This window comes from Cryptomeria japonica, chromosome 10, assembly GCF_030272615.1.
Source record: "Cryptomeria japonica chromosome 10, Sugi_1.0, whole genome shotgun sequence".
Lineage (NCBI taxonomy): Eukaryota > Viridiplantae > Streptophyta > Pinopsida > Cupressales > Cupressaceae > Cryptomeria > Cryptomeria japonica.
Genome location: NC_081414.1, coordinates 295,135,353 through 295,150,247, shown reverse-complemented (window position 1 = coordinate 295,150,247; position 14,895 = coordinate 295,135,353). Strand labels below are relative to the sequence as shown.

General features: G+C 35.1%; 1 protein-coding gene across 1 annotated transcript; it reads right to left on the bottom strand.

Annotated features, from left to right (window-relative positions):
- Positions 1-7,794: 7,794 nt before the first annotated feature.
- Positions 7,795-11,898, bottom strand: LOC131858917 (uncharacterized). Its single transcript, XM_059212402.1, has 3 exons — positions 11,697-11,898; positions 8,080-9,400; positions 7,795-7,996 (listed from the first exon to the last, which is right to left on the bottom strand). Exons 1-3 carry the CDS (start codon positions 11,896-11,898, stop codon positions 7,795-7,797), a joined length of 1,725 nt encoding a protein of 574 aa, XP_059068385.1.
- Positions 11,899-14,895: the final 2,997 nt, after the last annotated feature.

Genomic DNA, 14,895 nt, shown 5'->3' with positions numbered 1-14,895 from the left:
GAAGGCTACAACATAAAAAATACTTTGGGTACATAACTTTCGTTTGTATCCATCAAATTTGTTGCTAACATTGGTTTTATTGTTGATACCCTGGTTAGGTTTTGTTAAGGTTTTCAAGAAAAAATTTCAAATTCTAAAACGATTACTAGATCAAGAAGAAAACAATAAATGATAGAAGAGATATGATCAATCAAAATATTGATTTTTTGACATCTATCCTATGAGAGGGGGCTAGGTGTCGAGGGGATGGGAAACATAAAGTGAAAAATACATACAATATCCAAGCTTGATATCAACACCAAGGCACATAACTGAAACTAATCCATTATCATTTGTTCAAATTACAAATGCCTCTTCAAAAGGCGTCCAATAAACATAAATACAAGTTACATTTCATAGGACTTAAATGTCTTGGAATTGCATAAGAAAAATGATGACAGTTGGTATCTATTGTTGCCTCCAATCAATAGCCTTTGGTCCCCAATGGTGGTTACCGCACCACCCAACCTTGTGGAACGAAATAGGTTCACCCCACCATCCTAAGAAGACTTACATTCACATCAAATACAAAGAGTACACAACATCCAATGAAGTAAAGTAGTATCAACATAGGAAATTATAATACATCTTTTAGGTGCTACTCATTATACAATAGGATTATATGCTAGAAAGCCCATTATGGAGTGTCATCATCGAGCACAAGAATAGCTACCAGGTGGAATCAAATAAACTCTCATGCATACAAGGATGCTCAATCATACAAGTACCACACTCCTAGAGTAGCCTTGTCTTCCTAAGACATCCTTATTCTTTACAAGCACTCAAGGCATGCAAGGGGAAACCATTATCTTGGTTAATTATTTACCCATGTTCTCATTAGTTTTCATTTGATCAATTACCTCACTCAACCTCTTTTAGTCGAGGTCACGTTGTAAGCCACTCCTTTAAACCTCTTTAGTACCTATGTTTAAAGCTCATCACATCACCAATGAATGTGTGATAACAACACAACCATGACATATTTTACTTTCCACGTCAATGTACACTTTTCTCAATCTCCAACCAAATCATGAGACGTGATCAAAATGGATCCATTTCCACTTTTACCAAGGTGTAACAATATCCCCACATAATAATTTGATGCTAAACACCATAAAATCACATTTTTCTTACTTTTCACAATTTTAACAAAAACCAAGAATTTCTAGCAACTCCATGGAAATAGCTCAAAATTCATCAAATTTTAAAAATCTCAAAATCAAAATTTGAAGAATACCCTTTTGATTTAAATGCACCCAACACACCTCTTTTAACATAAAACTTGTATTTCACTCATCCTATAGAAGGTTGGGCAGCATGAGGGAGTTTTTGGGCAAATTCCATAAAAAATTATTCAAACAAATTAATAAACTATCTAATACAAGATTTAAAATGATGGAGATGAATTTCCAAACCCTTCTAACATTATTCAAACAATAAAAAACAAGAATGAGACGAATTGAGAGAGAAACAAAGGTTTTTACCTCAAGTTTTGTTGAAAAATCAACCAAGTTCTTCCCCCACACACACAATGAATGCACAATTCCTTGCAGCATTATAAACTCCATCAAGTTGCTATCCTAATGCAACAAATCTCATGCAAATTCACCCACTCTATCTCCCACAATCATAAAATCAATTTTGTAGATATAGAGTTTCTCCTCTTTCACCATTTTCTTCCCAATAATGTCATAATGCAAAAATGAATAACTTTTCCCTATTTATCCAAACCCCATTTTCACTTTTTGAAAATAAAACAATTAATTAATTCTTTTAATTCCTAAATACATATTTTCCACTCTTAATTCTCAAAACACATTATTGGCATTTAAATCTTGCAATTATGCCATAAGGTCACAAAAATTATTTCATATGTGAATTTTACGAAAATCGTAATTTAATCATTCAAGCACTCTTTACTGGTCATACATATAAGGATTAGGGTTTTTTACGATGGGTGAGGTAAAATCGATATGGCTAATGTACTAGGGAATAACTCAGACCTATGAAGCCAGGTGAAAAAATTTCCAATACCTGTAGCCACTCAATACACGTCAAGAGTATCTATGCATATATATAATAAATGAAACACACACAATCTCCTCGAATGAAGTGCAACATCATAATCAAGAAAATAATTAAATAAACATGAATGTGCATGATTACACTAAATAACACATCATCGTAAACATACTATGATAACACTATCAATGTCTCCTAAAGTGCATCTAATGCTAATGTCAATACAAAAAAGAATGGTGATACAAAGAATCATAAATTAAATATAGTACAAGTATAGCTATACAAATCATGTCTCGAAATTTACATGTTAGAATACAAATGTGAGAGGCATTACATTACTACTCAACCAACTCCATTTTTTGTCACCCTTGAAAAATACAAGTTTTAGGACCTTTAAAAAAAATTAAAAAGTGTTCCTATGGCCCAACAAACCCCTAAGACTCTTACCTAAACACCTAGGGACATTTTAGCACATGGTTTCACACACTTAAAACCCTTACAAACTTCAAAATGATATAAAATAAAAATAAACACTATAACCAAATTCACCTAACATCCAAAATAAGGACTTACACAAATGCACCACATCACAATCCACTAAACCACTCAAATGCTCTAGTTATGTGGTCTCCTCTTATCTAGCAAAAGGTGTCGGTATTGCATATGAAACAACAACAATAATAGCCAAAGAATCTATCACATACTAAGATAACATTTAGCAAAAGGTGTCTGTATGACATATGAAACAACAACAATAATAGTCAAAAAATCTATCACATACTAAGATAACATTTGAAACAATTATCAATATCGCAAAAACATTATACACAATGATCATCCATAAAATCACATATATTTTATATAAATAATTAAATTATCACAAATGAACATTTAACTTAATAAACATCGCCTCAACTCCTTTGATAACATAATATCACTACCACTAACAATCATAAATCAAACCCATCATATAATCCAAATTCATATGAAAACCAAAATAAAATTTATAAACATAACACATAATCTATGTATATAAATAACTGGCATCCAGAACTCTTAGTAATGTCTAACCATAAACACATGAAACATCAAATAAAAGTCATGGTATCGTAAACGAATATAGAGTCAACAAAGGTCATGGAAGGAGGGTTCCATAGTTTTGATCCATATGTAGACAAGTTATCTAATTTGCTCTTGTGTTTGTAATATTTTTCATTAGTAAACATGAAACATATTTCTATTGTATTTATTTATGATGCTTGGTCAAAAGTCATTTGTAATTATGGTTATTTAAGTTTGGTTGTTGATTTTCACATTCATCTACTTTAGATAACTTTATGACTAAAATATTTTTAAGACTCTCTCTCTCTCTCTCTCTCTATATATATATATATACCCATGAATTAAATGAATTGTACTTACAATTTATGGTGAACATCACTACATTAGAATCTACAGTTGAATTGGATAAAAACCTAGAGTTCTTGACATTTTGGGATAATTTGGTTGGCAATTTGAATTCCTTAGGAGTGTAGTTACATGAGAAGATGAGAACTCTACTTTTTGATAAGTCTAGCTGAAGTAGTTTAGTGGCAACTTCATCTAAGATGTTGGTAACATGCCATTAAATATTTGGATGTTAGATTGAAGACTCTAGTTTTTGGAAAGTGGCGGGTTTATGTTGGAGTAATGATCTGAATCAACTTATCAAATTTGGGCTTTGTAGCTTGCAATTAGAGGGTATGTGATTTTAATTTATATTTTTATTAAGATTGATTTCTTTGCTTTTCTATTGAATGATTTTATTTGTTAAGAGGTAACGTGTAGCTTGGGAGAAAGACTTGACTAAAATATGAATACAATTAATTCATGAATTTATAAATCGTCAAAATTTTGATTATGTTTAAATTTTTAATTAAAAATTTAAATTGAACCATGAATAAAACATATATAATAATTAAAAATATATATATTTAATATATTTACAAATTCTCAAATAAGTGATTGTGAATAATTAATGGAACTAATAATATTTGAAACGAAAATAATTTATATATACTTTGAAGATTCTTATACACCTTACCTCATAATGACCTTAAAAATTATAATAAATCTACAAGTAGACATATTACTTATTATTAAATACTATGCAATTATCTTCCATAAATTAAACTCAAATAATCCTTCTATTTCAAAATTTAACTCTCATTCCTAATCTATTAATAACCTCAACAGAAAGGATATATTCAACTTATTTTAAAATGAGAAAAAAATACTTTTAATTGTGAAATAGTACACATTGAAAAAATCCTCAATAAATTTGAAAAATCAGCAGTTATTTTATTAATAAATACAACCAATTTGCACAATAAGCTTCAAAAAATTACACCCCACAGGCATAAACCTTAAAGTATACCATTGTGGGATAAAACTAGCAATCGCACCTTAGTGTGCAATGGGTATGTCGAGGATATCTTTGATATTGTATTTAAGCTAGTTTTGGACCTTGAACAGTATATGCAATTAACATTGTAATGTTCCTTTTTATGTACAAATTATTTTTGCAAACTCTTTTGAATTGGAAGTAACTAATAATACAATGGTGTTACAAATAAGGGAAATTATCGTATTGTAAAATTTGTACTTGTAGAGTATGAAAACGAGATATAATTAGAAAGTAAAAAATTGTACAACTTTTGTTACATGCTTGATTGTTTAACATTTATTATTGAATATTTGTATATTTAGTAATTAATATTTTTTTAAAGGAACTATTTGTTGAACTGTTTGTAAGTTGAAAAAGTCTAGATTTAATGTATATATTATAAAGATACAAAAACAAGTGATTTATTGAACAAACCTGGAGATCTTTTCACTTGTAGTAATAATAGAATAGTTTTGCGAATAAGTGTTCAATTATTCTTTTGTAGAATTTGTACCTGTAGAGTATGGAAAAGAGATAATTAGAATTTGAACATTGTACAACTTTTGTTACATGCTTGTTTGTTTAACATTGATTATCAAATATTTGTAGATTTAGTAATTCAAACAAAATTAAAGGAAGTATTTGTTGAATAGTTTGCAAGTTCAAAAAGTATGGTTTTAATGTATACATTTTAAAGTTACGAAAATAAGTGCTTGAGTGAACAAACCTGGAGATCTTTTAACTTGTGTTTGTAGAACTAGTATTTGATAATGCTATCAATCACTCCTCCTCTTGTTTTCGACGAGCAACATATGGGTTGGTTTGTATGCGTGAATATCTTTCGAATGTGAAGGTGGGGTGTATGCGGAGACTTGTGAGTTCACGAACTCTTGAAATAGTTGTGAATGTCAATCCTTGACGATCAATGTCGTCGATGCCAATTGTTTCTCGTTGGAGTGTGAGCCCCTGTGATTTGTGTATAGTTAATGCCCATGCCATTTTTAGTGGTATTTGATGGTGAACACCACAACTCACAAGGGTTATAAGAACATTTTTTGGTTGATTGCGATCCCACATTGGTCCTCTATAATTTTTGAAGCGAACAACAACAAATAATGGAAGTTGAGGTGGTCTTTCTCCATGTCTATATACAATTGCTTTGACTTTTCCAAGTGCACCATTTACAAGCCCTATTTCCACCCACAAATTTGAACATAACATAACCTTTTGGCCAATACATAGGAGTATGTTAGATCCAATTTGTTGTTCTTCTAGATTTGAGCATGTTGATCCCCTAAGTTGCTCTGCTATGGATAATGCTATTGGCATTGCTGAAGATAACAACATACGTTTATTATGTGAAGACACCATTTCATTCGTTGCAAATAGATGTATGGAGGATGATAAATGAGATTGGTCTTCATTTGTGAGTGAGGAGCTTGATCGTGACATTATCTACAATTGTAGGCTCTGCATTTCGTAAATTTGAGAGAAGGGCACGTAAACTAATTTGTGTTGGATCATCTCCAATTTGACAAAATATTTTGTTCAAAATTATAACTATTGTGAAAGAATGCCACAGTATTCCCCCATAATAAGTTGAAGCATACATAGGGATATCTTTGACTGGTGGTAGCTGCCTTAAGTCACCGAATAGCATGATTGATTGTCCTCCAAATGTGATATGTTTTTGGCTTGGGAATGCTTCACGCAATCTGCTGTCAATTTGTTGTAGTAGCTTTGGGCCAATGAAACTCATTTCATCTATTAGAATGTATCAAATTAAGTACATGTTCTGTTGGAATGTTGCTAGCATTTGTCCTTGTAAGGGGGCCATTTCTTTTATTGGTATTCTCAAGGAATAATGAATTGTTGATGCTTGTATGTTGAATGTTGCGATACCTGTTGGTGCAAGAAGTAGTGGTGGTGATTGGCCAATTGGTGTTGAGCTCATCAATGCGATCTTGATGCTTTTAATCAAGTGAGACTTTCCAGTTCCAGTTGTTCCTTGAACAATTATCTTAAGTGGTAGCTACAAAGTAGTGGCTTGTAGGTGTGAAACAACTATATCATATGCTTTTTTTTGTTCAATAGACAGGTGAAGTTGGGTGTTTTGATTGAGATCATAGGGAGCTTGAAATGTTGGCCGATTTGAGTCTATGAAAGTAGTAGCTATTATTTCTTCTTGCGGATTTACATGAGCCTCTCCCCAATCATGGTTGAGGTCAATTCCACGTCGATCAAGCATGCCAATTTCATCAATGTGCATAGGGAGGTCTGGATATAGACTTGATAAGATTTTCCATTCATTAGTATATCTTCTTGCATGCAGTCCTCCTCAATAGGTGGACTTCCACTATTAGTTTCTTCATCTGGATGTAGAGGTGTGCGCCGCACATGCCATGGTTGGTAGTAGCAAGAGAAAGTTGCCCATTTTTCCATAACTTGGTCATCTGAAGTACCAATATCATTTTGAATGTTGCGAAATGGATGGTATAGTAGTAGTTCAGTCCAATAAAATGCTTGGAAAGCTTTGTCATCTTTTGTTGGGATGCTTGTGAATCGTGGATATACTCGAACAATGGCTGGTGTGGATCGTTCTTTCCATTGGTTGTGCTTGTGAGATGCTTTGAAGGTCCACTTTTGAGTGACTTGAATAAGTGACAATGTTTCTAGATGTGTAGGTCATGTCATGTAAACATCTATATAACTTGGGGACATGGTTGTGGATGTGGGTGAGATTGAAACACGTTGAAAGTTTTTTCAGTTTACATTTAAAGAAACAAATTTCCTGCTACATATGTAGAGTGGTAATTTTAACAGAAGGTGGCAAGTCTCTTGAGAACCAATGTCTTGATCTAAAAGAGTATTAATAAGCATTTTTTGAAAGACAATTGGGGTAGGTTTGTTAGGCTCAAAATTGGTTGAAATGCGAGATAGCATAGCATGGTATGTTTCAGATTTTTGTTCAGCTTTCACTGCATATTTTGTGATATATTTTAGAATTGTATTTATTGAGAGAATAGGTTGGCAATCTACATTGGCCCTCCAAATATAGAGTATAGATGGGTTGTGAAGATTCAAACGATCATCATTTCTTGCAGGAGTATGTTTAGGTTGGCCATTATCATCATTGGAGAGGATTGATTTCTCTTGCATGTTCCAAGGGGCTTTGTAACGAAAAACAAGAGATGTCCCTTTTTTCTTGAGACAAGTTTGTAGGGTGCACTTTGTGTGGCGTTGTACACGGTTTGCCAATTTACTATATTCAGTGGAAGGGTTTGTTGTCATTATCATTGTTGTATCCATCAAGCAATAGGAGATCTATGAATCATTATGTTTCTTAATTCAATGTTTTTTGGGTTCCATGCAGAGACATATCTATCAATGTAGTCAAGTGCATTTTGTACTGATTGAATGTTATTCCATTGTAATTTTTCAAAGTTAGGTGCTTCATGGAGCCAAATGAAACCATGGATATGTGCAGATCCTCTGTGTTGCCACTCATACCTGCAAACAGAAATTTTAGTGAGTAATATAAGTAACAAGTGTTGTAGTACAAGATTATGATAGTTTAAGAATTATATCTATACCAATAGTCTTTTGCACCAAGGAGTTTTTCAAAGACCTCTTCACGAAATGTTGTAAATCTATGGTGCATGTATATTGCAGTAATGTGTGGGGTTTGCACTATATTTTGTATCCTCCATCTAGAAGCTGCATATGGATTTGTAGGTGCATTGGATGACATGATACTATGCAAGTTTGACCATTTTGTATCTTCTGCACTGAGGGTGAAGAATAGTGTTGGACAACCAATCTGAATAACCATGTCTGAGAGCTCTCCTCTACGTTTGTTCCAGAATAGGCGTGTGCCACGAATTGATGAGGTAAACTGCATGAGTTGGTCAACAAGCTTGTCATCAGGCAAGTCCTTTAGACTTTGACATAGATCCGAAATTGTTGTTGGTAGAGAATCATCTTGTTGTATTTGAAAAAAAATAGAGGATGTGGCTTGACTTCGATGACGCATCCGTATGTTTAGTATGAAGTATCTAAATCGTGGGTGTTTCCCAAATCTATTATCATGGTATCGTAGAAGATGCAGAGCATATTCATGTAACTTAACTTCTTTGATGCATTGTTGTTTGAATATGGCGCTTCCTTTTGGAAACACAGTGGGAAATGTCATTGCAAACAATCCTTCAATGGTGTATTCATTTATGGGGGATGGAGAAATAGGTGGCCAATTTAGAGTAGGAGTTGGTCGTCCTTTCCCTAGTTGTAGTAAAGAGAACACCTCTTCAACCTCTCTAAGTGCAGGTGGAATATTTGCCACAAATGAAGATTGTGATTCCATGTTCTCATGTAATGTGTCATCCTCTATAATATCTGATTGTGTGAACTTTGCATCTCTTGGATCAGTGGTTGAAGTTGTTGCATATAGAAGGTCCGAGATGTCAGTAGAGGTAATGGGTAAAGATGTTAATGCAAGTTCATCTAACTTTACATCTTTATAGTATGGTTCATTGATTATCTTATATTTCAATGCTTCATGAACACGATCTCTAATAACATAAAAGTTATATTTCTGTTGCCCAATGCTTTCCCTGTTTACTATTATTATATCCAATTCATGTACACGTCTTGGCAAGTAGGATGCAATTGTAGTAATATCTTGAGGAAAACAAATAGTGTGGCCACTATATTTGAGTTGCCCTCCCCTAGCATAAGTAACTTGAAGTACTGGGCTAACCCTTGCAATCAACATATCCTCAATTTGAGATAGTCTTTGCAAACAAATAGGTTGCTGATCAGGATCCATATTGTTCCATTTTGAGAGTCGATGACCATTCTTTTCTAATGTGCATCTATAACAAGTAGTTATTCCATCACATTTCTTAGTTTTGATGCCTGGATATCTTTCCATACAAACCAAACATGTTAACATGTTTGAGAGGCTATCCAACTTTGAACGAAATTTATTTCTAGCAATGTAATAATTTTGAGAGAAAGGTGATGGAGGTTGCATTTGGCGAAAAAGGTTGGGCTCAATTATCTATTGTAATTGAGGTGGATCTAATGGTAAATGAAAATGATTATTAGATGGAGAGAATGCAGATGTGGAAGCTTTGTTGGGAAGGATGTGTTGGTTTTCTCGTCTTCTTTTGTTAATAATATATTTCCTTGCATGGTATCGTATGTGTTGCATTTCATTTTGGTGAGCACGCTTTTCTTGCATCTTTTCGTTGTGTTCTTCCATTTGAAGTTCCTTTGAGAATTAGGATAATGTGATCTATCTGTAAATGATGATCATGTAAATAGTATATATATAAAGAATAAAAGAATGTGAATTGAAATCATCTAGGTATTTGTAAGAATTATTTTTTGTGTTACTTCACAAAAAAATCTACATGCATAATTTTAAATAATTTGGTCAACTATTATAACCAAACTTATAAGATAATACAATGTGGCATATAATTAAAGTAACACAAAATATCTTGATACATAAGATTAGAAAAGAGTCTAAATACTTGCTATGTAACCAATGTAAATAATAATAAGGCTCCTAATAAATAATTCTTATCAATCTACTTCTAGTTTCTCTTGAACTAATGCCAAATCCTTTGCAAAATTATAAAGGGATAAATTAACTATTTCTTCCACTTGAAGTAATGTTATGTTTATCTTAAGATGGTTCTTACAAATCATAATCTTATCAATTTCAAACTTTACAAGAGAGCTAATGTTTTCTCCTAAAATTTACTTCAATTAAAATTAGTATGTAAATTTTCTAACAAAGTGATCATAGGATAGGTTTGTTGAAAACTCATTTTCTTAATAAAGTTAATAATCCTATAAATGAGACAACGAATTCTAATTTTATTCAATTTACATATATATGCAAACATAATTTGAAAGGACATGAGTGCCCAACTATTATATATAAGCTTAGGACATAACAAGTTATGGAAATAGAACTTTGTACATAACAAAAAGTAAGAAATGTTTTGAGATACAAATCAATAAATGACTGTAGTTCCATATGTACTAAGATTTAAATGCAATCAAGCTAAAGCAACTTAACAGCTGTAATAATGATGCTTTGTGTTTTGTGCCCACCAAATGGGATCATTTTGATTTTGAGATCAAGTAGAAACTGACAATTGATTACATTGTCTAAGATTTGTTTAGCACCATCAGGCTTTGCTGGTTGAAGTTGAAAATCTCCTGCGCCAACACCCAACAAAGCATTTGCTGGTCCTTCAAATGAAGTAACTTTAATGGGTTCACCTGTTTCATCTTGCAAGTCGATTTTTAGCATATAGCTAAAATCACATTCAAAGAGATCAATAGAACACTTCGGGCACAAAATGTATTCGGTGAAGTCTGGATTACTTTTTTCATGCATTTTTTATTGTCCACAATATGAGGACAAGAAAGGTAGTAAAAGTTATCCACATGGAGTTTTGAGATAGTGGCCTTTACACACACATTCTCTGTTAGAGTAAAGTAATTACTTAACTTTGCTCTCCTCTTAAGATTTCTCTTTATGCATACATTAGTCATTTAATAATTAATATTTAATTATTAAATGCTCACACCTTAGGGTTAGGTTTTCCTTTTGGTGTTGATCTCCTTTATAAGGATTGATCTCTTGTATTATTCATATTCTTGATTCATTTTTTCTCTGATAATACATCTTTTCTCTTTGTCAGAGCCAAAACCCTTGTATTCGTTCTCTCTCTTTCTCTGTGACAGGTTTCTTGCATGCAGGTTTCTTTTGGGTTCTGTGGATTTGTATTTCTCAAATCCTACATGGTATCAGAGCTCCAGACCTGCTGCTTCCTGTTTGTCTTCTGAAGAATTTGGAGCTACGAGGGTTAGATCTGACTTTTAGGTTTTGGTTGCATCAGATCTATGTTTGTCTTCTGTTTTTTATTTTGGAATAGGGGGTATTTTTTTTCGGTGCACTTTGAGCCCAAACGGACCTCACCGTTGAGCTCGTAGCGCCCAAAAACCCCTATTTCCATATAAAGTTCATCTGATTTGGACACAGTTGCTCCAGAAGGCAATTTTTTTTTGCCCCAAGGCCGAACGACCATAGGGCACGAAAATCGAGGCAAAAATTCAAAAAAATCAAAAAAAAAATCAAAAAGCGCAGCCAGTTTTATTAAAAAGGGCGCAGCCCTTTGGAGGCCAGTGCCGCCAGTGCGCAGCCCGGCGGCCACCGCCGCTAGCGGTAACCCCCGCCGCGCCGCCCAGCACCGCCAGCCGCCCGCCTGCAGCCCACGAGCCGCCCACGCGCCGCCCGCGTGCCGCCAGCCGCCCGCACGCCGCCACTGCGCTGCCTCAATGCCACCACACCCCTGCGCCAGCCCCTGGTCGCCCAGCTGACCAGGGGCCATTTTTTTTAAGCCCTTGAGGGCTGTAAGGGTCTATCTGGGTTTTTTGGAGCTGTTTTTACAAAATCGGGCATAACTCGGGCATTTTAGCTCGGATTTTCGAATGAAAATAGGCATTGGAAAGCTGGTTCCGAGCCCAATCTAATTGATGGAGGTCTTTTTCTCTGATTTTGCCGTTTTGCAGTGTTTTTTGCCAGTCAAATTTAGAACAAGTTTTTTGCACTCCAGGAGCTATATCTTTTGCATACGGACTCCGTGGGCTAACAGCTGGAATATAGCTGTCAACAAAGAGGAGCTGAAAATCCTCAAAGTAATCCTCCAAGTCTGCAATATAGGACTCTACAAACAAAGATGAAATGCCTGCAAGATAAGAATCCCAAGTAGCCATGTCTGAAAGATGTATGATGTCCTGCTTAGCTGAATCAATAGGAGCCAAAGAAGAGGCAATATCAAACTGTTCAGGAACAAAAAGAGATGATGTTGATACATGTATAATCTCAGTCTGAAGAGTAGGAACTGTGAGACAATCCTCTGATTCATCGGAATATGTAAGGGTGTCTAAATATTGAAGTTCCTTTAAAGTATCATGATCAAAAGGTGTGTTATCTCTCCAACCAATGGGTACAAGACAATCTGAAGCAGGATCCTTTGGGAATGGAGAAAGACTGGGGTCTCATCATTACAGGTAGCTCATCCTCCATGATTCAGAGTGTTCAGAGAGCTTTGATGGAGCAGTTTGAGATGACCGATCTTGGTCTCTTGCACTTCTTTCTGGGTCTACAGGTTATTCAGTCTTCGGATGGGATTTCCATTTTTCAGGAGAAGTATGCTCTTGATATGCTTCAGTGATTTGGCATGCTTGATTGCAAGTCTGCCCCCACTCCATTTCAGTCAGGTGTTGTTTTGTCTTCCACTTGCTCTACTCCTTCAGTAGACCCCACTTTATACAGGCAGTTGGTTGGCAGTCTGTTGTACCTGACACATTCTCGTCCTGATCTTTCCTTTGCGGTTGGCCTTGTCTCTCGGTTCTCCCATGATCCTCATGAGAGCCATTGGCAAGCAGCCAAACGTATTTTGAGATATATTCGGGGCACCACACATTATGGCATTCACTACTCTTCAGGATCCCCTCACATCATTGGCTTCACTGACTCCGATTGGGCTGGTGATGTCAATGATCGGAAGTCTACTTCTGGCTTCGTTTTTTGCCTTGGTTCTGGTCCTATCACATGGTCTTGCAAGAAGCAATCTGCTATTGCATTATCATCTACAGAGGCTGAGTACCGTGCAGCAGTGTTAGCCAGTCAGGAGGTTTTATGGCTTCGACAGTCGATGACAGAGTTTGGGTTTCCTCCAGATTGTCCCACTATTCTTTGGTGTGACAACCAGAGTGCCATTCACATTTCATGCAACCCAGTGGAGCATCAGCGGACAAAGCACATTGAAATCCACATGCACTTCATCAGACAGTTGATTCAGGATGGTTCTCTCATCTTGGAGTATATTCCTACAGAGGAGCAGGTTGCAGACATCTTCACTAAACCTTTGGCATCTCCGCGCTATCTTCAGTTGCGCTCAATGCTTGGGGTGAAGGAAGTTGTCCTTGGGGGGTCTCAGTGAGGCCTTCCTTCCTTCATGTTTTCTTTTCAGCATGATTCTTTATCTCTTTTTGGAGAGGAGTTTTTTCCCATTGGCTTTTCTCCTTTACTCCACTTTATAGAGATTTTCTTGTATTCGGGTACCTCATCAGGCCTTGTTGCCGGGACCCTCTTTTGCATTGTAGTTCCTTTGCTTTCTTGTGCATTGTTTGTAGCTGCATTGTAGCTCATCTTAAGGGGGGGTGTTAGAGTAAAGTAATTACTTAACTTTGCTCTCCTCTTAAGATTTCTCTTTATGCATACATTAGTCATTTAATAATTAATATTTAATTATTAAATGCTCACACCTTAGGGTTAGGTTTTCCTTTTGGTGTTGATCTCCTTTATAAGGATTGATCTCTTGTATTATTCATATTCTTGATTCATTTTTTCTCTGATAATACATCTTTTCTCTTTGTCAGAGCCAAAACCCTTGTATTCGTTCTCTCTCTTTCTCTGTGACAGGTTTCTTGCATGCAGGTTTCTTTTGGGTTCTGTGGATTTGTATTTCTCAAATCCTACATTCTCCTCCTCAGAAATGCTTCTATTTTTTATAGAAGAAATAGCTTGTGGATTTTTAAAGTTGTGGGAGGAAAGGTGGCTCTTTGACAATGAAAGGGAAGGATGGTCAATTCCTTTGGTAGCATACCATGTTTGCAATGTTGACGCTTCCAATATTTTTGGATTGATTACAATTGTAGTGGAAAATATGGTGTCAAGTTCTTTCCCATGTCACGAAATTATACGAGCATATTTGATTAAAAGGGTTGGGCGAGTTGATTCTATGGACATTTCAGAGATTTGGTTACCTTCAATCTGACAATGACGACCCCAAAGTGTAACTTCAACAATACAATTTGAGGTGTCTGTGATTGTAACAATACATTTTGTTGTTTTGGTGCCATCCCTTTTGCGTATGGTTGATGTTGCAAAGATAGATACAAGAATTCCAATGACATCTACAAGGTGATTAACAAGTAATGATTCCAATGAATTTATGCTCTTTATATAAAATCTATGCATGGGTATGGTAGAGTCTATGGATGTGGATGGAATTATGGTAGATGAGTTGTGGAGGAATATTTCAAAAGGATTTGCGGAGCTACTATATTTGGTGTTGGCAACTTTAACACGACCATTGGAGATCACATAAAGACTATTAGATTGAATAACATGGTAGAACTCATCAACAAGTTCATTGAAACAAGTCACATGTACTTCAGTTCCTGCTTTGTCAATAAAATCAAAGCCAAAAACTTTCCCATCACGTCCAACATTTTTATATTCATGGATGGGTGGTTTTTGTCAATGCCCGACCCTCAATTGACCATTTCTTATGATATGAGCTCAATTTTTTGATGGG

What these genes read in the sequence shown, in the direction of transcription:
- LOC131858917 (XM_059212402.1), bottom strand. Translation starts at nt 11,898, where the DNA reads ATGGCCCCTGGTCAGCTGGGCGACCAGGGGCTGGCGCAGGGGTGTGGT. An exon ending in CGCCGGGCTGCGCACTGGCG is followed by an intron (nt 9,401 to 11,696) that starts GCACTGGCCTCC and finishes AAAGATATCCAG; the next exon opens with GCATCAAAACTAAGAAATGT. An exon ending in CTTGGTGCAAAAGACTATTG is followed by an intron (nt 7,997 to 8,079) that starts GTATAGATATAA and finishes TTCTGTTTGCAG; the next exon opens with GTATGAGTGGCAACACAGAG.